Source organism: Pseudogymnoascus destructans, assembly GCF_001641265.1.
Source record: "Pseudogymnoascus destructans isolate 20631-21 unplaced genomic scaffold scaffold_1, whole genome shotgun sequence".
In the NCBI taxonomy this organism is placed as follows: domain Eukaryota; kingdom Fungi; phylum Ascomycota; class Leotiomycetes; order Thelebolales; family Thelebolaceae; genus Pseudogymnoascus; species Pseudogymnoascus destructans.
Window position 1 is genome coordinate 674,954 of NW_020167520.1, and position 23,245 is coordinate 698,198.

General features: G+C 50.7%; 2 protein-coding genes across 2 annotated transcripts; one reads left to right on the top strand and one right to left on the bottom strand.

The window, feature by feature from the left end:
• Nucleotides 1–6,083: 6,083 nt before the first annotated feature.
• VC83_00199 (uncharacterized protein) lies at nt 6,084–9,441 on the bottom strand (the record flags this gene model as incomplete). The annotated part of the gene is made up of 3 exons (XM_024463895.1): nt 8,503–9,441; nt 7,881–8,447; nt 6,084–7,827 (listed from the first exon to the last, which is right to left on the bottom strand). Exons 1-3 carry the CDS (start codon nt 9,381–9,383, stop codon nt 6,084–6,086), a joined length of 3,192 nt encoding a protein of 1,063 aa, XP_024328124.1. The 5' UTR covers nt 9,384–9,441.
• Nucleotides 9,442–10,365: 924 nt separating this feature from the next.
• Nucleotides 10,366–12,931, top strand: VC83_00200 (uncharacterized protein). The gene has a single exon (XM_024463896.1). It carries the CDS (start codon nt 11,007–11,009, stop codon nt 12,087–12,089), a length of 1,083 nt encoding a protein of 360 aa, XP_024328188.1. The 5' UTR covers nt 10,366–11,006; the 3' UTR covers nt 12,090–12,931.
• The last annotated feature ends 10,314 nt before the right edge of the window (nt 12,932–23,245 follow it).

The following is a 23,245-nucleotide window of genomic DNA, read 5'->3' on the forward strand; positions in this document are numbered from 1 at the left end:
AACTCCGAGGAGAGGAGAATTACATACAATGGAAAACTGCGATGGAGGACCTCGCGGATGCCAACGACCTTGTCCGTTTCGTACACCCAAAAGGCAAAGCTCCTCCACAAGCAGATGAGTTCGATGAGAAGGTGGACATTGAGAAACTCGCCACATGGAAAGCGTGGAAAGCAGGAGACGCATCGATGAAACTCATCATCCAAACTAATGTGAAGAAAACACCATCACAGCTGCTTGCAGGTTGCAAGTCAGCACGCGAAATGTGGGTGATCTTACAGTCTCAATATGAAGGAACTGGCGCAGTTCTCAACTTCAATGCAATTGAAACATACACCAAGATCAAGTACGAAGACTACGCAAACCTTGAACAATTCATCATTGGGTTCAAGAAAGCAATTGAGAAGCTCGCCAACCTCGAGATCTCTCCACCAGATGCGTGGCATCCAATTCTCTTCATCATGGCACTTTCAGATGCATGGCCAATCTGGGCAGAACGCCAGCGCTCGAATACCCGTAGTGAAGTAACAAAGCTCACACTCTCCGCGCTTATTGAGGATATTACGGATGAAGCTCACAAGAAGGACAAGAAAGCAGATGGAAGCATACACTACAATGGCAAACCACCTACGAAGGGCAAACCAAATTCGAAATTCAAAGACAGTGCAAAAGGGAAGAGTGGAAAGATGTGCAAGAACTGCGAAAATCCAAACGCAAGGCATGAACCCGAAAACTGCTTCGTTACAAACAAGAAGCTCCGTCACGAATGGGAACAACGGACTGGAAAGAAGTTCATGCCATTTAAACCGTCAAACTCAAGTAGCAAATCAAACAAGCTAAAGTGAGGCAAATTATGACAGAGATCTAATTCAACGAGTCTCTAAAACACAGCATGAAGAGCATCACTCAGAAATCGAAAATGAGAGCGAGATCTCAGAATCCGAAAACTCACCTCAGGAACTAGAACTTCATGAGTTGGATCAATACTCAGAAGTCGATGATGAGGATATAGAGCTGATGCCCACTATCACAGCGAGGAGAACTCGAAAGGTTTATATCCCAAAACCTGAGTTCAACAGGGTCACCCGCAACCAAACCCGCGAGCGACCACAACAGCCATATCAACCACAACAGCCACCGCAAGCTATGAAGCTCACTCAACAGTCACAGAACCAGAATTCGAGCTCAGCATTCATTGCAGCATTCACAGCTGGAGCACATACATCTATCTACGATGATCCAAGTACAATTGAAGAAGCAAAGCAGCAAGCAGACTGGCCAGAATGGCAAGCCGCCATCCAAAAGGAATACCGAAACCTCAAACACAAGGGCACTTGGAAGCTTATGCAGCGAACTCAACTACCATCACACGCGAAAGTGCTACCAGGAAAGCTAGTCCTCAAAACCAAGAGAGACAAGAATGGCTCTATCATGAAGCGCAAAGCGAGATGGGTTGCAAAAGGTTTTAGACAGAAACAGGGAACTGATTTTGATCAGACATATGCTGGAGTGTGCAAGACAACAACATGGAAACTCGCAATCGCAATCGCAGCATTTTTCGGACTTGAAATTGAGCAAGTGGATGTGGTTGGAGCCTTCCTCAATTCTGATACGGACACAGAAATCTTCATGGATGTTCCACCAGACTGGGAAGTCAATGGCAGCATACTGGAAAATGCGCCAAATTGGATGTGCCATCTACAGAAAGCACTTTACGGATTGAAGCAAGCACCTCGACTTTGGCAAAGAGAGCTTGCAAAGGCACTTCATGGACTTGGATTCACTGCATGCGCAAGCGATTACAGCGTTTATTGCAATCAGAAGACAGGAATCCTCATCGTCACATATGTGGATGATATGCTGATCATTAGCAAACAAATCACAACAATCCAAGGGCTGAAGAAGGAGCTGATGCGAAAATTCGAAATTGAAGACCTTGGGCCAGCAGCATACTTTGTAGGGGTGAGGATCACACGCAACAGAGAGGCAGGAACAATTTCCCTCTGTCAAGATGCATACATCACAAAGATTCTGCACCGCTATGGCATGGAGAATTGCAAGGCAGTGGACACACCTGTGGCTACAGGAGCTGCAGAAGTCATGATCCCATTTAAAGGCAAGGCTTCACACGCAGAAATTGAACTCTATGGATCGAAGATTGGATCGCTCATGTACCTCGCTGTCCAGACTCGACCAGATATCTCATATGGAGTCTCTGTTCTGTCCAGATTCCTCACTAATCCTTCGCCAGCTCACATGAAAGCAGCAGATCGAATCCTCCACTACTTACAAGGCACAAAGATGCTTGGAATCGAATATGGCATGCAAGGCGATACGCAGCTCCATGGATACTGTGACTCAGACTATGCAAGCGATAAAGCAAACCGTAAATCGGTCCTTGGAAATGCCTTCTTCTTCGCCGGAGGTGTGATTTCACACACTTCAAAGCGACAACAGACCGTGGCACAATCGACCACAGAAGCAGAGTACTACGCACTCGCAAAGGCGGTGTCAGAAGCACTATGGCTACAACAGATCATGAAGCAGATGATGTACACAGGAAATGACATTCAAGCTACGAAGATCTATGGAGACAACCAAGGCTCATTGAGCTTGGCCGAAAACCCCAAATTCCACCAGAGAACCAAGCATATCGATGTCAAGCACCACTTCATTCGGGAGCACATTGAAAATGGGTCAATTGACCTCTGGTATGTGGAAACAGCCAACATGGTAGCAGATGGATTGACCAAGCCGCTACCCGCCACACAACATGAGAAGTTCATACAGCAGCTTCAGATGAAGGTGATCACGGCCTAGGAAATGGGAATGGCCTCAATTCAGTCATGCAAAGGGGTGTGTTGAAGGAGGAGGTTGCTCAGACTGATTGGTCAGGCGTGTGGCTCGCCAACCGAATCGGGTTGCGGACCACCCACAAATAGTTCCGTAGATAGCTTCACTCAGAACAACAACAATACAAAAAACATATATTCAAGTGAACTGTTGTTCAACTCAACGTGATAACTATGCCGCTGCAGATACAGATACACCACTGATCTCAACAATAACCTTTGCTGCTTGGATGTCTAATGCCTTGCCTGAATATTTATAATAACAGTCTTGCCATTGTGCTTTTGCCCGCCTTTTTCGCATGTCTTGAATGCTTTTTGGCCAAATAATATCAAATACGTTAAAGTTATAACGTGGGTCGCATATTGTAGCTATAGTTGAATGACTCCGCTGTTGATTTGTTGCAAGTGTATAATACTCATTAAGCTTTTTTAATGCTGCTAAACAAGCGTCGTATATTGTGCTATTCTCTGTATATCCAGCTTTAAAGACTTCAAGCTTTTGCGTCATTCTCATATACTGTATAACAGCATAATTTAAAGTAGAATAAGAAGAGCCTTGTAGCTTCTCTGTTGGGCGTATAAAGATATAAAAAAAATCTAATAACGCCTTCATCGTTTGCCAATCTTTTGCTGTTAAAGCTATATCTTTCATACTTAAATCAAGCTGTTGAGATGCACAGAGAGCTGTTATTGGACCTTGTAATCTTAACGCTAAATGAAGCATATAATATGTTGAGCTCCATCGTACTGGCATATTGAGGCTAAGCTGCTTAAACTCAATATTTGCAGCTTCACATTGCTTTTTTAAGGCATCCTTCCATTGTCGTCGGTTGCGAAACACATATATATGACGCCAAAGTTTGCTAAGAACAACTACTGACTCATTTTCTGGTAGTGATGGAACTCGGGCAGCTCCATACTCAAGGCGGTATGCGTTTGGCTCATCTGCTGGTACTGCCTTTAACGATGTTAAAGCAGCTTGAACAGCAAGGTTCATCATTTGCCAATCTTTTGCTGTTAAAGCTATATCTTTCATACTTAAATCAAGCTGTTGAGATGCACAGAGAGCTGTTATTGGACCTTGTAATCTTAACGCTAAATGAAGCATATAATATGTTGAGCTCCATCGTACTGGCATATCGAGGCTAAGCTGCTTAAACTCAATATTTGCAGCTTCACATTGCTTTTTTAAGGCATCCTTCCATTGTCGTCGGTTGCGAAACACATATATATGACGCCAAAGTTTGCTAAGAACAACTACTGACTCATTTTCTGGTAGTGATGGAACTCGGGCAGCTCCATACTCAAGGCGGTATGCATTTGGCTCATCTGCTGGTACTGCCTTTAACGATGTTAAAGCAGCTTGAACAGCAAGGTTTATAATGTGCCCAATACATCTGACATCACCTTCTTTTGTTGTATATGCCCATGGTTGCTGTAATGTAGTTTCGTTCTTGCATGCTAAGTTCTCATATTCTGAGAGCATGGTAGTGTTTGCAGAAGTGTTATCACGAGTGATAGTAAAAGCTGCAGGAGTAATACCATAGTCGTCTGTAACAGCTATTAACTGCCCTGCAAGATATTCACCAGAATGGATTGGCTCTTGTAGCTCAATAACATCTAAGACTGTACATCGTAATTATCACTTATCAGAGATTCAATGTGCTGTTACTGCAGCGTATTCAGAATAGTTGCGTGCAGACCAAGTATCAGTTGTTAAAGATATCCGTCCACCTTGTGCAGTATGCTGCTGTAATTCAAGTTGTAACCTTGCTGTAACGCTGACTTCTAAACGATAGAAGACACAGAGGTTCTCTTGCGTAAAGGTTTACTTATCAGAGGAGGCAGGGGATCAGACACAAAGGCTTCAAGTAACACGTTACTAGTATATAACAAATACTGTATTGAGTTGAGCACGAAGCTCCTATCTAAGAACTAACTATCTACTTATATAGTGGCGTCGTGCCTAGTGGACTCCTGGGAACTCACTCGAGTCCTCGGAGTCCTGGACTCTTAGGATTCTTCTCATCATCCTGCGAGTCCGTCACGTGCCTAGTGGACTCCTGGGAACTCACTCGAGTCCTCGGAGTCCTGGACTCTTAGGACTCTTCTCATCATCCTGCGAGTCCGTCACGTGATACTTTCGGAACTACTATTCCCCGCTGCCCCTCCAGGTACCAGGGCCGGTCTCATGCGACCTCCCTCCTTCCTGTCCTGTAGTTGGCCAGCCTTCTTGTTCCGTCGTAACACTTGCTTTATGAATGCAAAATATCCGTTGCAAGTCTCTTGCAATTGTCGTCCGTCCAATTACAAGTGTTGTTGGATTTAAATGGCTAACAAGCTGCCGGAAGGATAGACTCTCAGATGTACGCAATGGTAGGTTATTAGACACAATACATGAGAGTAGAAGCTCTCTAAATTTTGACGAATTTGGTGCATGGCTAGGTACTTTGCGAGGCTGGAAGAATGTAGCTGTAGTTGAAGAAGAAGGCTGTGTATCTCCGTCTTGAACATGCTTTTTCTTATATTGTGCATGTATTGCTGGATGTTGTGTCTTTAAATGCTTCCAAAGATTACTCGTTGTCTGCATCTTTGTAGGTTGTGATGGTGTATATGTGCAATGTGGCTGCAAGCACTTAAATTGGCGTTTGGGCAGAAGTGAAGTCGGAAGCCTCACTTCACTGCCTGCATTACTTTGATTCTGAAAGGCGCATTATCAAGAACAGTACGAGAGTATAGACCCTTTGCAAAGAGGATTGAGTCAGAATCTGGTAACAGTTGGTCTTGAGGCCGTACAGGCATGCGTACAAGTGGTAGGGGCAAGAGTGGATCTTGAGAGGCATTCTCATATTCGCCCGGGTCGTCTAGGGGCGGCGGTGATAGCGAAGACTCGCTCATCTTGACGATGGTAAGTATCACAGTAATATTCAAGTCATTGAAAGCTTCACTTTGCCTATGCTATAATTCTGTCTACGTCCTTACCCCGCTCTCTTGGCTGTCTTGGCAACTACTCGAGTAGTACTCGAGTAGTTCAGATTTCTTCGAGTCGAGTAGTACTCGAGTAATTCCTCGAGTAGTACTCGCAACGAGTAGTACTCGGGCAACACTAATTCCAAGTAGCTTTAGTTTTAATACATATTCTGGTTATTTAATTATATTTTGAAGTAGTGGGGTGGGGAAAAGTGATCGACTCGGTGTACAACCACGTTATACATTATACCACTTATTAATCCCCTACTCATCATACTCCAGCGTCAGCGTCGTCGGGATCGGAGATTCATTAGCATTAGAATCCAAATACTGCCTCATCTTCACCCCCGCAAACTCATGCTCCACAATCGAAAAGTGCCCCTGCCGCCCATTCGCCCTCCTAACATTCTTCAACCTAAACACCTCCTTCAGGGTCGCCGCGAGCGACGCCCCAACCAACCTCGCGCCGAAGCAGAAGTGCAGCCCGTGGCCGAGGAGAATATAATCCTTGAATGGGCGGTGGGGGTTCAGCTTCTCGGGGTTGGGGAACTGGATGGGGTCCATGGCGGCCTTGGAGATGGCGATCAGGATGGTGTGGCCGGTTTTGATGGTGATGGGGCCGCGAGAGCCGTCCATGATTGTGACGTCCTTGGAGGCGACGCGGGGGAGGCCGGGGACAACACCGGCGTGGCGCATACCCTCGAATACGAAACCCTGGAGTTCTCTCTCGGATGCAGCGTCGTCCTTGTGGGACAGCTCGATGATGCGGTCCTTGTACTCATCATATCCCTCGCTGAGGTAGAGATCGATGAGTAGGGAGGCTTGTTGGGTTAGGTTACCAGCAACTGGAGTTCCCATACTGATACAGTCGCCCACGAGGTCACCAATAGGCAGCTTGGAGTCGTTGAGGGCGTGGTAGATTCTGTCAGCATCCGGGCCAACCTCGAACGCACTATCCTTGGCGAGCCAGTCGACAATGCCTTCCTTGAAGCCTTGCTGGGTCTTCAGGTGGGCCTCGAAGATCGCTCTGAGGGCTGGGGCGGCCTTCATTGCACCCTCTCTCAACTTCCACTCATTTGCGGGGATGATGTTGAAGCCCTGGTACATGAAGAGGACGAGGTAGATCATGAACAGCTCCGGGGTAGACATCAGGCCGTGCGGTGTCTCCTTCGTCTTGAGGGGAATGGCGAATCGCTCCGCAAGCCAAAGGATGGGGGTAACGTTGGTAACATCGCGCACGATATCAATCGACCTCCTGCTGTTCGAGTACTTCAACGACTTCTCCTTAATGAGCCTCGAGACATTGGTCCTGAAGAACTTTGTGAGGTTCGCCTCGAAGCCCTCTTCAAAGAAGACCTTGTGGAGAATGCTGGAGCGGGTGTCGTGACGCTTAGCATCGTCCCAGCCGATCATGAAATCGTGACCATCGGTACACTTGCGGGTTGCCGTCTGGTACATAACACGAAAGTTCTCGCGGTCCTCGAATACCTTTTTGCAGCCCTCGTGGGTGTGAATGCCAAGGACAACCTTGTCGCTAGCTGGTCGCTCCAGGTCGTATTGGTCAAGGACCTTGTTACCCTTCAGGATGCCCTTCGCTGCAATCGGAGTATAGAAAGGGAGGAGGACGTATGTAGACGTCCCCGTCCAAGCACCCGGAAGGGCATTGAACAGCAGATGAGGGAACATGCCACCGTACGCTCCGGCTGGGATGGCACCGAGTTTGGCGAATCCCCAGTTGCTTAGGGTGGTACTGTTGAAATCGTAGCTGAGGAATCGATCTCCACGGACGAGCGCAACGGCGTCATCGAGGATACCACGGCCAGTTGTATGGCCAGGGCAGACACCGCTACCAGGCATAGCTGGCTTGGTGACCTCTGCCATAAGACCAGGGTATAATTCAAGGTTCTCAATGTGGCCGTACAGGAGCTCGGCAGCTCTTGCTGTCTCCTTGTCTGGGTTCCAGTCCTCAAAGTCCTCGTACGGTTTCAAGTTTAGGTAACGACGGAATCTATCATAGATTTAGTACGACGCAACTTTACCCATCTCCATGGAATAACTCACTCGTTCATCGTGCAAACATTAAACACCTCTCTCGCCTGCAGCTGTCCCATTATATCAACAATCTTCAAACTCGCCGGAGTGCCGTGCGCACCAAAGGCGTGGGCTGGCTCTTCGATGCAATCCTTGATAATCTCCGCAAGTTCGACGTCGTTAAACCTTCCATCTGGCCCACGCTGGAGACCGCCAAATGTCCACTCTTTTGGCGGAGTAGCCATGAGCTTGTGTCCCTCGGTCATCATGACCTTCTTGAAGTCCGCAGCGGTGACATCGTCAATCGACTGGAGATCTGGGATGTGCGCGCGTATAACATCTTCCATCCACTTGTCATCAGCCGCACTGAGGGCCGCATGCCAATGGTAGAGGACGGCGAATTCGACGGAGACCACGTTGCCGGAGCCTCGCTCGAGTCGCTCTCCGCCATTCTTGATCTCACCACCGAGGTCCAGAGACCAGACCGAATCGGCTCTCGGGGTGTTAAGAATGGCGGCAACGTAATCCTTTAGCACCACCGACGCAAAAAAGCCGACATTGATGTTACGGGTAAGCTGGAAAAGATCCTCATCTTGCCTAAAATGCACGTGTTAAGATATTTTCTATAAATGCCTGGGAATAAGAAGCTTACCAAGCCTTCTGCTCGTCATCGAGGCTGTCCCAGTCCTTGTACTTGCCGCTCTCGTTAACAGACAGCAGGTTCTCCGCAATGTGGTTGTGATTTCTCGAGAACATCAACAGGACGGCCACTACACCCGGTGGCATCATCATGATTCTCTCCGATGCCATTGAGTCGGGGAAGATCCTCCCTTGCTCATAAGTTCTGACGCGCTTCTGCTCGTTTGCGTTATTTCCGTAAATGGTGCTCAGATCGACGTAGCTGGAGGTCTCGTTGATCAATGGGTTAGTCCGCGAAGTCTGGAAGCACTCGTGGATAACAACGGTAGCGAAGGAGAAGAACAGCCTGTTCAGGCCAGATGGGTGCTCGCGGAAGGGGCCCGTTCTCTTTAAGATCTGGTCAAATACGAGCTCTGGGTCTGGAAGGTTTGGTCCCTTGGGCTTCATGGGAGGCACGCTGCGGGAATAAGGCAACCCGGCCTTGCCCATCTCAGGAATCCACGGGTTGTTGCCGCTGCCATCAGGCTGTCTGTAGCGGGCTGCTGGGCCAGCGGTTGTGGGGGAAGGATGTGGCAGGTCTTTCCACAGCATGCCAATGAAGTTATTGGAGATGGTCTGGCTGAGGCCGCTGTTGGTTGGGAGGGATTGGAGCATGGCGACGCCCTTCTCTAATAACAGGTCCTTATCATCCATAGGTTCTCCCGACGCAAGAGTGGTTATGGCCTCCGCCACCGTCCTTGTGTTCTTGAGGCCAAGGTGTGTGAGATCATGAATGAGGGAGGTCCTCTCCTCCATGGACTTTCCGTACGCCTGCTCGTTCGTCCTGCCATCTGGGGCGTGAGAAGGCTTCCTCCGGATCGAGCCCAGAAGCGTCTTGAACTGACCGGGAGCCATTGTGAGAGTAGGGTTGAGGCGATGAACCTCGATTTGAGATTAAAGAGTTAAGATGGGGTATAATGATAAATAATAAGTGAGGAAGATGGGTTTGGGGATATTTTACATAGACTTGGGGAGAGAGAGAAAGAGAAATGGTCAGGCCGAGGGAGGAAAGGAATGGAGGTGGCAGGAACTGAAGGATGCGCCTTGTGGGCTGGGCTGATTGGGGGATGGAGGGGGGGCCCATTGGTGGTAAGGCGGGAGGAGGGGGGGGGGCTTCAAAGATGGGCAGGTGATGCGGTGACGGGGTGACGAGGTGGGACGGACTTGTAGAGAAAATTGGAGGTGTCAAGTACTGACAATACGCAAGTCAGAGCAGAGCCTATAGAATGATGAGCAACAGGAGCGGCAGGAGCGGCAGGAGCACCAGGAGCACCAGGAGCACCAGGAACAACGTGAGCAACGTGAGCAGGATGAGGTGAGATGCGATGCTCATAGTGGCTGGTTAAGGCGGCTGTGTACTCACTATATTGCGCGTCATATTAGACAAAGTAGGATTTTGTGCTGGGTGAAAGCGGCGAGGAGCGAGGCTATTCGACGGCGTGGTGGTGTGGTACGTCGAGTATAATCTCTCTATAAATCGCCTACTGGGGTATCAAATGCGGTCTGTGTCTCCGGGGACCCTTGAACAGTGCTACAACTCAGTATTACAGCATTACAATTGCCGTACAAATTACACGGCTGGGACGGCGGATCTGATTTTCCCCGGAAATTATTCCCAGCTTCAATGTTATGGAGTAAACACGCACTCCTTCCCAAACGGGTAAGTAAGTGTGGCTTGCATCGTCGGGAGCTGACCTGTCTCGATTTGGCTCAGCTCAGCTCAGGGTCCCGATCCAAGCCAATTACGTCTTAGTCTACCTCGGCGCCATCCCTGGTGCGGATCGCACGCAACCTTAAACCTTTTTAAAAAACCTTCTTAGTCCCCCCCGCCTGGGCCCTTCAAATCCCCCAGTAATCCCCTCTCAAAGCACTTTCTCAGCCCGACCAGACGGCCCCGAATATCATACTAATCGGGCAGTTCAGCCGTACCAGGTAGACTGACTGATTCATATGATTCACCCGGTGCGCGTAACCCTGTTGCTGAGTGGACGCCGCTGGAGGTGGCGTCGTATGGCGCCCATCGATATTGGATTCTCCTCAGCCCACTACATGCCGGCGACAATACCCTTTCCCGACTGCCTAGGTTCATCATTAGACGGTGCACCCTCAAATACCCTGCCGAGTCGGGGTGTGTGATGGAGCTATTGCGGGGTTCATCTGTCCTTTGCTCCATTGGAAGCCGCTACTATGCTAACCTACCGCCTACTCCGCAATCGCCCCCTCGCGACCCGCCTCAGATCATCATTACATCTCAAAGCAAATAGAGGCGCTTCATCTCATATGCTCTATTCAGGCAGCCGGCTCGCCGATATTGTTTGGTGTACTGCTTTGTTTACCCCTTGAGGCTGTGTATTATCATTCTAAGCTCGAGTTGAGTTGCACAGACAGAGTTCGTTGGCACCCACTATTATCTCGTACAACCACTTTTTATCTTAAGAAGAGCGACATCCTACTCGTCATCCTCAGTCACACAGCACAATGAACGGCCACGCCACAGATGTCCCCTGGAGGCAGAAGTTTTACCCAAGTCAAACATGCGCCGAACAGGTGCTGAACTACAAGTCGCTGGCGCCACTGGTTGAGGAACCAAGACCTGACCTGCCGCCCTCAATAAGAGCCGTTCGAAACCCAGGCGAGCCAAGCTCGGGCGGCCGTACCATCGTCATCTGCCTCGATGGCACCGGCGACCAGTTCGATGGCGACAATAGCAACGTAGTCAACTTTGTCGCGTGCTTGAAGAAAGATGATCCCAACCAACTCACATACTATCAATCTGGCATCGGCACCTACGATGGGCGTGGGGTGAAGAGCGGGATCTCCGCGGCTATCGACATGGCAGTTGGCAGTGGCCTCGGGACTCACGTTAAGGATGCGTACCGCTTCATAATGGAGAATTACATTGAGGGGGACAAGATCTGTCTCCTGGGATTTTCGAGAGGCGCATACACCGTGCGCTGCCTAACCGGTATGCTGCACAAGGTTGGCCTGCTGCCAAAGCAAAACAGCGCCCAGGTCGCGTTTGCCTACCGCTTCTACAGGAATGATACCGCAAAGGGTTGGAAGATGAGCGCTGAGTTCAAAAAGACATTCTGCACCAACATCCAGGTGCACTTTGTTGGGTTGTGGGACTGTGTGGCCAGTGTCGGATTCATCCCCAGAACGCTGCCTTTCAGCAAGACTCCAACGAACACGATCCGCCACTTCCGCCACGCCATGGGTCTGGATGAACACAGGGCTAAGTTCAAAGTATGCCAGTGGCAACATCAGGATGTAGTCGTCGACGGCCAAAATAAAGGTCAAGGTCCAGCCGAAGCCGAGCCGGCCCCGCAAGATGCCTACCTCAACTTCCAACCTAGAACATCTCACCCTCCAGCTAAACGGTGTTCTGAAGCGGTCATCGAGCACCCCCGACTTCAAACTCAAGCGATCGTTGACTTTGCCAATTGGTCTTGTGGGGAAATCACTCAAAGAGGCCCAGGACCAAAAAGACCAGAAACAGATCCGACTCGAGAAGCAATTCGAAAAGGACGACCACTCTGTGTACGAGCATATCAAGACTGACACCCTCGAGGTCTGGTTCACAGGTGCCCATGCCGACGTTGGTGGGGGCGCAGTACCGAATGGGGAGCGCCACATGCTCTCGCGTATCCCTCTCCGTTGGATGATCCGACAGTGCTTCGAATGCGAGACTGGGATTATCTTCAACGCCGCCCCGCTAGCAGAAACTGGCATCGACGTCCTGACCGTCTGGCCCATCTACAAAACGCCGACGAAGCCTGTCGTCGGCCCTTCGCCAATCATGGTGGGTCAGTACGAGGAGAAGAAGCTCCCTCCTCTCAGACGCCGCTCCACTGCCCTAGGTTTGAACAAGGATTATGAGGACATGGGTAACGATGAAAAGCGGGAGATTGTCATTGACGACATCATGAATGAGGCCGAGAGACTGCAGTACCAGGCAGACCTGCTTCCCGAGCACGTCGAGGACCACTTCGACGCCATGGCCTCCATCAACGACCAGCTCGAGCTAGCGAAGACTTGGTGGGTCCTCGAGTTCTGGCCTGTCAAGGTGCGCGTGCAGAAGAAGCACTCGGAGGAGTGGGAGAAGGTCGTGCGGTGGAATCTTGGCCGGTACAGACCGATTCGCGAGGAGGAGCCGAAGATGCACTGGACGGTGCAGATGCGGATGAATGATAAGGCTTATAAGATTAGGAATAGGGTGGATATCAATGCGATCTGGCAGGTCGCTACGTGAGAACTTTCGGGGTGTTTTTTTCCCTTTGTTGGGGTAGTAACGGATGAGGTATAGTAAAACCGGAAGGACCACCTACGAGCGAAGCTCGCTTCGCTCGTAGGTATTTAGGGTGGGCTTTAAGGAACTGTTGAAGCTAACGTTAAGAGGGCAGCCCTTTGCTGGGTGGGCTTTAAGGAACTGTTGAAGCTAACGTTAAGAGGGCAGCCCTTTGCCTAGTCGCAAGTAATATATGACCCAACTCGAGCGTAGTATTCCTGCAAATCGGAGTACTACTACAAGCTGTCGTAGACTTGCGACTAGGCAAAGGGCGCTGTCGTAGACTTGCGACTAGGCAAAGGGCTGCCCTCTTAACGTTAGCTTCAACAGTTCCTTAAAGCCCACCCTAAATTCAGGAATACTACGCTCGAGTTGGGTCATATATAAATTGGCAAATTGCAGCATCTTGTGCAGGAGTCAATACTCGGTTTTTTCCTCCATATGGCTTGCGCGTTGTAGATATCTGACCCAACTCGAGCGTAGTATTCCTGCAAATCGGAGTACTACTACAAGCTGTCGTAGACTTGCGACTAGGCAAAGGGCTGCCCTCTTAACGTTAGCTGTCAAGGTGCGCGTGCAGAAGAAGCACTCGGAGGAGTGGGAGAAGGTCGTGCGGTGGAATCTTGGCCGGTACAGACCGATTCGCGAGGAGGAGCCGAAGATTGCTACGTCGCCTCGTGAAAATCACTTCAGTACTTCTCCAACCCATGATTTTGCAGAAGCCGTGCAGTTCTCTTTAAAGCCTCCACAAGCCCATACAATCTCCTGGGTCGCTACAAAATTCGACATTAAGTACGAAACTCTACTACGAGTTGGGTATGCGAAAGCAAGTATGCTACGTCGCCTCGTGAAAATCACTTCAGTACTTCTCCAACCCATGATTCTGAATATAAATCTCGCATTGCAGAAGCCGTGCAGTTCTCTTTAAAGCCTCCACAAGCCCATACAATCTCCTGGGTCGCTACAAAATTCGACATTAAGTACGAAACTCTACGACGACACATATCGAGCCGATATCTACAACGCGCAAGCCATATGGAGGAAAAAACCGAGTATTGACTCCTGCACAAGATGCTGCAATTTGCCAATTTATATATGACCCAACTCGAGCGTAGTATTCCTGCAAATCGGAGTACTACTACAAGCTGTCGTAGACTTGCGACTAGGCAAAGGGCTGCCCTCTTAACGTTAGCTTCAACAGTTCCTTAAAGCCCACCCTAAATTCCACTCTATCATGAAACTGCTGCTTAACCCTATTCCGTTTGACTTCTTCTACACTACTTGGCTAAAGGCTATTGAATACATTAAGATTCATGTGTGGATCGCAAATTGTAGCTACCCCTAAATGAGACCATCGTTGATTTGCAGCAAGAGTATAGTACTCATTAAGCTTCTTATATGCTGCAATATAAGCTAGGCTAATTGTTGACGATATGCCAACCTCCTTCTATAAAGCCCAAAGCTTATTTATCATCTTTAGATATTGAGGAATTGCAAAGTTAACCGTTAGATATAAGCCTGCTTGTAGCTTTTGTAAAGGCTTAACAAATATCTAGAAGAAATTTTGAAGTGTGTAGAGTGTTACCCAATCCTCTAGCGTAAGAACAATATCCCTTATTGTAAGGCGGCCCTCACGTGAGGGCACGTGAGGTGCCACGCTCTTACAGTGGACCTGGCGGGCTCAGTAAATTAGGGCCTACGGGTTCCTGTATATAAGGGGCTGGAGGCTCGGAGTGAGGCCTCCAGTCAATAGTCGCTATATCAGCGTAGACCTATTGTGCTTCACACCAATATAACCCTTACTTCCTACCTCCTAACCTAGTTCCCTGAACTCCCGTGACACCCTGGGCCCTACGCCTTTACAATTCTATTGACTCAACCTATATTCAGCCTACCAGATTAGGATGGCAAGCCAGGAAAAGAGGATTACCCGGGCGACCTCCGGAGGAGCGACACCCTCGACGGAACCAACAGAACCTGCCCCGAGGCCTATAGCACAGGAAGCTGACAGCCCAAGAGAGGAGATGGCCTCGAAGCTGGCTAGCCTCTGGAGACGAATAGATGAGGAAAAGGCCTACTTCAACACCATGGAAGAGGCCCTCCAAGTATTCCGACAGTCGCACGGCGAAGACTATAGCGCCTACCCTGAAGAAGTGAGGCTCTTCGCGGAAAGGCAGGCCCGGATATGAGAGGAAAGCCGGAAGAGGCGACACCAGGACAGTGAGGAAGAGTGGGAGAATCCTCCGGACGAGGAAGCCCAGGAAACAGCCTCTACTCTGTCGACAGAGACGACGCCAGCCCACAGGCCCTTCGGAAGGGTCAAGGACCCCAAGGTCTACAAGGGCGAGTCAGCTAGGGAGCTCAACGAATTCATGGCCTCAATCCGCACCTCCTTCCGGTACCAGCCTAGGATGTTTCCGACCGAACAATCCAAGGTGGCCTTCGCAGCCCAATACCTCGAGGGCGACCCTATGAAGGAATGGGACAACCGCTGCGCCTCCCAGGATGAGGGCTTCGCAGACCCCTTGGATATCGCTGGGTTCGAGGAGTCCTCCGCGACCTCCACGTTGACCCAGCCAACCGACAGCGTATTGCGGCCCTTAAGTATAACGGTGCCCACCAGCGCAAGGGACAGGGTATCCGTAAGTTCGTCACGTACCTTGAGGAATTGGAACGGGAAATGGAACCATATACCGAGTCCCAAAGGACCACCCACCTCCTGACGAAGATCCACCCAGATATGAGGCAGCGGCTCCTTGAGGGAGGGTACGCCGAGCATTCCTCCACCCACAGGGAGGCTGTCATCAATATCCTAGCGATGCTGGAAATGACCAACCGGGTCACAGAGAAGGCTCCTACCTCAGACAAGCCTAAGGAGGGAAGAAGCTCCCCTCGGGGCAACTTCCCGAACCGAAGGGGCAGTTTCAGCAGCAACCGGGGATCTCGGTCCACCACCCCAGGAGAGAGAACCCTTCCCTGGAACAGACGCCGGAATCTAGACCAGCCTACAACAAGAGGGCAGACACCTACCCAGAGCAGGGACCCAAGGCCAGCTCCAAGCGGGAGCTGCTACAACTGTGGCAAGGCAGGCCATTTTGCGAAGGAATGCCGTAGCCAGGGCCAATATACAGGCCTTGGGGTGAGGAAACTGGATATCCAGAAGAAGGAGTGACTCCCAGCCGGAGCTCCACGACTTACGCCTAGAAAAAGGATGGAAATCGACGTGGAGCTACAGGTAGGGCCGACCTGGCACAAGGCCAAGGCCCTCCTCGATTCAGGGTCGGACGCATCGACGATCCACCCTCTTTTTGCAAAGGACGTAGGCCTCGAGTGCCGAGACAAAGGCCCACCCCGAGTGAAGGCTGTCAACGGCAAAGAAGTCATCATATACGGGACAGCAACCACAAAAGTTAGGGCCCAGGACCACTTTCGAAGGGAGTCGACCGTCAACCAGACGCTCCTTTCCATGGACACCCCAGGGGTGGATATTATCCTTGGAATGGACTGGATTGTACAGGTCAACCCCCAGATTGATTGGCGGACCCAGATCTGGCGCCACCCCTTCGATATAGCGAAGGCAGTAGTTGCGGATATAGAGGGCCTAGATGAAGGTGACGCCGCCTTTATCCTGGCCCTGACCTCAGAAGAAGCATCGTCCACGCAGTGCCCAAGAGAGTATGAGGAGTACGCTGATGTCTTCTCCGAGGAGCGGGCAGAAGACCTACCCGAACTAGGTAGGAAGACTTATGGTATCGATACTGGAACCCAGGAACCACCCTACGGTCCAGTATACAACCTTTCCGAGACGGAACTGGCCACGCTCCGCGAATACCTCCAATCGAGCGAGACGAAGGGCTGGATCCAACGGAGCGTGAGCCCAGCAGGCGCGCCTATTCTGTTTGTCCAGAAGAAGGACAGCAGCCTACGCCTTTGCGTAGACTACAGGGGTCTGAATAACATCACAGTGAAGAATAGACACCCGTTGCCATTGATCACGGAGACCCTAGATAGACTCCAGGGAGCGAGGAGCTTCACCAAGCTCGACATCCGGAATGCCTACCATAGTTTCCGTATTCGCCCAGGCGACGAGTGGAAGACTGCCTTCCGTACTCGCTATGGACACTTTGAGTACAAAGTGATGCCTTTTGGCTTGGCCAACGCGCCTGCCACGTTCCAAGCCTATATGAACGAGACTCTCGAAGGGCTCGTAGACACTATATGTGTCGTATACCTAGACGATATCCTTATTTACTCTCAGAGGGAGGAGGATCACACCAACCACGTACAGGAGGTGTTAGGACGCCTACGTGAGGCGAACCTATACGTGAAGCTCTCGAAGTGCGAGTTCAATACCAAGAAGGTAAGCTTCCTTGGGTATATCGTCACAACAGAAGGGGTTGCCATGGAGAGCGACCGGGTTGCTGCGATAGCTGAGTGGCCTATACCAAGGACCCACCGAGAGGTCCAGGTATTCCTCGGCTTCGCCAACTTCTACCGGCGCTTTATTGAGCAATACTCCTCTGTTGTGGCCCCATTGACTGGCCTCATGAAGGGGGCCAAGGCAGGAAAGCCAACAGGACCCTTTGTCTGGGGCGTAGAACAGCAGGGCGCGTTCGACCGCTTGAAGGAAGCCTTCACTACAGCCCCAACGCTGGTCCACTTCGATCCAAGCCGCAGAATCAGGCTGGAGACGGACTCCTCTGTCTTTGGCCTTGCTGGAAACCTGTCCCAGTTTGTAGACCAGCTAGAAGGAAAGGGCGTATGGCACCGAGTCGCGTTCTACAGCAAGAAGCTGGAACCGGCCGAATTGAACTACGAGGTCCACGATCAGGAGCTCCTGGCGATCGTGAGATCCTTCGAACAGTGGAGGCATTACCTAGAGGGTAGCCAACACCCAGTTGAGGTCCTGACGGACCACAACAACCTGAGATATTTCATGGAAACCACCGCCCTCACAAGGAGGCAAGCGCGGTGGGCGCAGGCGTTGTCAGCCTACGATTTCCACATATCCTATCGGGCTGGAAAGACGAATCCCGCAGACGGGCCGTCGAGAAGACCAGACTACGAGGAAGAGAAGGGTAGCCAGAACGTTATGTTGCCTACCCTTCAGAGCAAGCTCCAGAAAGCCATACAGGCAGGAGAAGCCCCACAGATCAGGCGGGTAGTGGCTGACCTACAAGAAGTAGGCATCACATCGGGTGAAGACCGGAATAAGGACACCAAGAGTCCAGGTCTCGTTGTCCCTCGAGTCATGGTAGCAGCTATGGCTCAGGGAGAGAGCGCCTATAGCGCCACGACCGAACCCTTGGCGGACTTGATCAAAACCCTTCAGGCGGCTGACGAGCTCGCTGTTCACAGGGCCAAGGACGTGGGGTCAGCGCGAGCGAAGGGCTCTTCAGGCTGGAGAGTAGACGATGCAGGCATCCTACGCTTCAAGGGAGCGGCCTACGTGCCTCCTAATCAGGCAGTACGTATGGAAATCTTCAAGATTTGCCATGACGACCCCTTAGCTGGACACTTTGGGTACAAGAAGACCCAAGAGTTGATCCGACGCAAATACTACTGGCCTGGCTTAGACCAGGAGACCAGAGAGTACGTACGGGGCTGCGATCGTTGCCAACGTATCAAGCCCGTACGGCACAGGCCATACGGCGAAATGCAGGCATTGAAGATGCCCTCAAAGCCTTTTGAATCCATAAGTATGGACTTCATCACAGACCTACCCCCAAGCGTAGAGACAGGCCAAGCCAAGGCCTCAGACTCAATTCTGGTTATAGTAGACCGCTACACCAAGGTATCCAAGTATATACCGTGTAGAAAGACCATTACAGCCCCAGAGCTGTCGCGCCTTTTCCTTGCGTACTGGGTTAAGGACTTTGGAATACCGGCCGAGATTATAATGGACAGGGGCAGCGTGTTCACGTGCCACTTCTGGTCGGCTTTCTGTTTCCACCTCAAAGTACAGCGTAACCTGTCTACAGCCTTCCACCCTCAATCCGACGGCCAGACCGAAAGGCAAAACCAGAATATTGAGGCTTACCTACGGATCCACTGTAACCAGCACCAGGACAATTGGGTAGAGCTCCTTCACTTTGCGGAGCTCACCTACAATAATGCCTTCCACGACTCCATCCAGATGTCGCCCAACTAAGCCCGGTACGGTATCAATATCGACCTACGGCAAGGGATCGAGGACGACCCCTCAAGAAGGGAGGTGCCAGTCGCAAAAGACCAAGTAAAAGTAATCCTCGAACTCAGGAGGGAGCTCGAGGAAGCATGGAAGCAGACGAAGGAAGCCCAAATAAGAGGCTACAACAAGCTGCACAAGCCAATGCAGTACATGGTAGGAGAAAAGGTGTGGCTATCAGCCAATAATATCAGGACCACCCAACCAAGCAAGAAGCTCGGCCACTGGTGGCTGGGACCGTACGAGATCCTACAGAGGATCGGGAAGCAGGCGTATCAGCTGAGGCTCCCACCAAGGTACAAGGCGGTCCACGACGTGTTCCACGTCTCCCTACTCGAGAGGTACCGGGAAGGCGTCGAGAAGGCTGATCCTCCACCAGATCCAGAGATCGTGGATGGGGAAGAAGAATACAAGGTCGAGGCAGTCCTAGACCACAGGACTGTGCAGAGGGGTAGAGGAATCCGAGAGGAATACCTGATTAGGTGGGCAGGCTACACTGCAGCTGACGATCAGTGGGTTCCAAAGCTTGACGTAGGACTACCGTTAATCAAGGCATATCACAAGAAACAGACGCAGAAGGCAATGTAGTGTATTGTTCTAAACTAAGGCAAAAAACAACGCGTCAAGTTCCGAAGGAGAAGGGCTCACAGACCCAGAAGCAGACCCTGACCCAGACCTAGAAGAAACGTGCGCGTCAGACAAGGGGGCGACGATGGGGGCAGGGCGTGGATTGAAGCGCCACTGGTCTGGACGCACAAACAAAAGCTCAAAAAGAGCATGATCGTGATCCGCAGGCGTAGGCAGGAGAATAGGTCCTACTGACAGGCGCGGAGGGCAGGACAGGTGTAATGGTGGGTGCACCAGATATGAGAATCTAGCCACCCAAGGAAGGGATGAATTTACTAAGACAACACACTGTCTTAGGAAACAGAGCCAAAGGGTTGTAGCTTAGACTATTCCACAACGCAGCAATCAGGTGTATGATGTGGTGAAGTGGTTTAGACAAGTTGCAACAAATGTTGAGTCTGAGAACTCAGGGGTAAGTCAGAGGTTAGCACCTCACTGACTTTTCAAAAACAGAGAATAACAAGATCAATGCTTGGAAGCTTGGAAAAGACGTAGAAGTATGTGCTAGTCGATTTACTGTATTGCCTGCTTGCCCTTTCTTAAGGAAAGGGCAATCCTATTTATGCCAAAGGAGTGTAGTTCTCTTATTTTCCATGACTTTCCATGACTAACCAGGCTTGGTAAATGTATTAGAAATCAAGTGCGACCCACAACTAGCTTGCTAATCATGTAGTGAACGTAAGAGAATCCCATAGAACCATCTCTTGGGTTCCTAGCCTATAGGAAGTGAAAAGGAGGTCCAAGGTCAGAGTACCTATAGACAAATTATGTCATAACTTAACCAATCTTGTGGGTAACTAAGGAGCGATGACGTGTAATGAATCATAGAGGGTTGTAGAAGCTTCTAGAGCTATCGTTCATGTTCCTAGGCCTCTAGTTGGTAGAGATATGCCATGTGGTAGTATTGGCCCACCCCCTTAAGGAGGAGATTTTCTTAATAACTTGTTCAATGAGTGTCCAAATGATATGCCGTGATGTATGTAGCATAAACAGATGTAGTAGAAGAGTTTTCAGCAATCGTTGAGTAGTATTGCTTCTGTTGTTGGTGTGATAAGCCCAGATATGTATGGTGACTTGTAGGTTTGAGGAGGAGATTTCTAAGTTTGCTCTTGAGTTTGATAGCAAACTGAGTGCAACGAATGTCAGTATGACAACAGGCCTCACTCGAGCTACCCACAGGGTCAGCAAAACGTCCAGGAAGGATGGGAATCACAAACCTACGACAAACTTCAGGGCGGCGACGTGGGTGTTGAGGCCAACCTGGTAGGCGTCTAGAGCCGCATCAGTAGCGGCGTGGAACGTAGCAGCAGCAGCCTTGAGAGCCTTGGTGTTGGCCTGATCCAGCTCAGCAAGGGTCTCAGCGTGGTGAAGAAGGGCTTGGCGTGGGTCGTTGAGGTTGCGGACGACGGGGCCCCCAGCCTCAGGGAGAGGCGCAACAGGTTCCTCGTGGAAGGACATAGCAGCTCTCTTACCCTTATTCTTGACCTTCGGGGTGCGAGGCTCCTTGCCCTTATCAGCGGTAGTGAACTCGCGTTGGGCAAAGAGGAGGGAGGCCAGAGCCTCACGGGTGGCGACCGAATCATCTTCCAGCCCAGCGTCCTCGTCGTCAGCGCAACAGTTCAAATAGGCGTCGGCCTTGAGCTGCAGGGCAGTGAGGGCATCCTTCTGATCAGGACCGACCTGCCTGGTTGTCAGCATATCCCACTAAGAAGGAAAAGGAGGCCTACCGGAACGCAGCGGTGGTTTCCTTGGAGACAGTCGCCGCACTTGTCCAAGCCAACAGGATCCCAGCAGATCTGTCCAGGATAGTTGTAATAGGTGACCGAACACTTGACGCAGCAGTCGCGGGAGCCTGCGCGAAGGGGACCAACAGACTCTGGAACTGGGCGGCGCGCAGAAAGCTTCCACCCCAGCGCCGTACGCATCTCCTTGGCAGCCAACTGAGCAGCGACCTCCTCCTCCTCTGGAGCGTCCTCAACCGAAGGTGATCGGTAGGGACGCACGGTGCGAGGGCGAGAGGTGGATGCAATGGAAGCAGGACCGAAGGGAGTAGGGGTGGCAGGTGACTCCAACTCGGGAGACCCAGACATCTGGGTGGAAGAGCGCTTGAGAGGGGTGGCGACAGGCGCCACTGTCTTCTTGGGCTGCTTGCGCGGAGCCATGATTGACGGAACTAATCCACAGATCAGTCCCTGAAGACGAAGGAAGGAAGGGAGGTAAATACCTTGCGAAGAGGGAGTAAGCCTTGAAGCAAACCTTGGAAGAGAATCAAAAGGAAGAAGCCAAGAACCCAGAGGAGCGCGCACTTGGTGTGAGGTTGTGTGAGGAAAGTAGGAAGTTGGGTAGGAAGTGGGAGTTAAGCGCGACGCCCACAACAACTGGGGGTGGCCGTGGCACAACAACAAGGGGGGTCACGGGACCCCCCTGACAGGCGGAGTTCGATAACAACAACCCACCCTACGCGCGAGCAAACAAGCCAAACAAGCCCAAACAAGGGCGCAATCAGCCCTGATCTCTATGCCTGGAATTGGGGGCAATTCCCTAGAAGGGGGAGGTAATTGTAAGGCGGCCCTCACGTGAGGGCACGTGAGGTGCCACACTCTTACAGTGGGCCTGGTGGGCTCAGTAAATTAGGGCCTACGGGTTCCTGTATATAAGGGGCTGGAGGCTCGGAGTGAGGCCTCCAGTCAATAGTCGCTGTATCAGCGTAGACCTATTGTGCTTCACACCAATATAACCCTTACTTCCTGCCTCCTGACCTGGTTCCCTGAACTCCCGTGACACCCTGGGCCCTACGCCTTTACACTTATACTTAGATCCATTTGCTAAGTAGCAGATTGCTATAATAGGTGTTTGTAGCTTAATGGCTGTTGTAACCATTTCTGTCATACTGACATTCATTGCACTCAGTTTGCTATCAAACTCAAGAGCAAACTTAAAAATCTCCTCCTCAAACCTACAAGTCACCATATATATCTTGGCTTATCACACAACAACAAGAGCAATACTACTCAATGATTGCTGTAAACTCTTCTACTACATCTGTTTATGCTACTGTAAAGGCGTAGGGCCCAGGGTGTCACGGGAGTTCAGGGAACCAGGTCAGGAGGCAGGAAGTAAGGGTTATATTGGTGTGAAGCACAATAGGTCTACGCTGATACAGCGACTATTGACTGGAGGCCTCACTCCGAGCCTCCAGCCCCTTATATACAGGAACCCGTAGGCCCTAATTTACCGAGCCCTCCAGGTCCACTGTAAGAGCGTGGCACCTCACGTGCCCTCACGTGAGGGCCGCCTTACAGCTACATACATCACGGCATATCATTTGGACACTCATTGAACAAGTTATTAAAGAAAATCTCCTCCTTAAGGGGGTGGGCCAATACTACCACATGGCATATCTCTACCAACTAGAGGCCTAGGAACATGAACGATAGCTCTAGAAGCTTCTACAACCCTCTATGATTCATTACACATCATCGCTCCTTAGTTACCCACAAGATTGGTTAAGTTATGTCATAATTTGTCTATAGGGGTACTCTGACCTTGGACCTCCTTTTCACTTCCTATAGGCTAGGAACCCAAGAGATGGTTCTATGGGATTTTCTGACGTCG

Coding starts and splice junctions, on each gene's coding strand:
- VC83_00200 (XM_024463896.1), top strand. CDS start 11,007: ATGAACGGCCACGCCACAGATGTCCCCTGGAGGCAGAAGTTTTACCCA.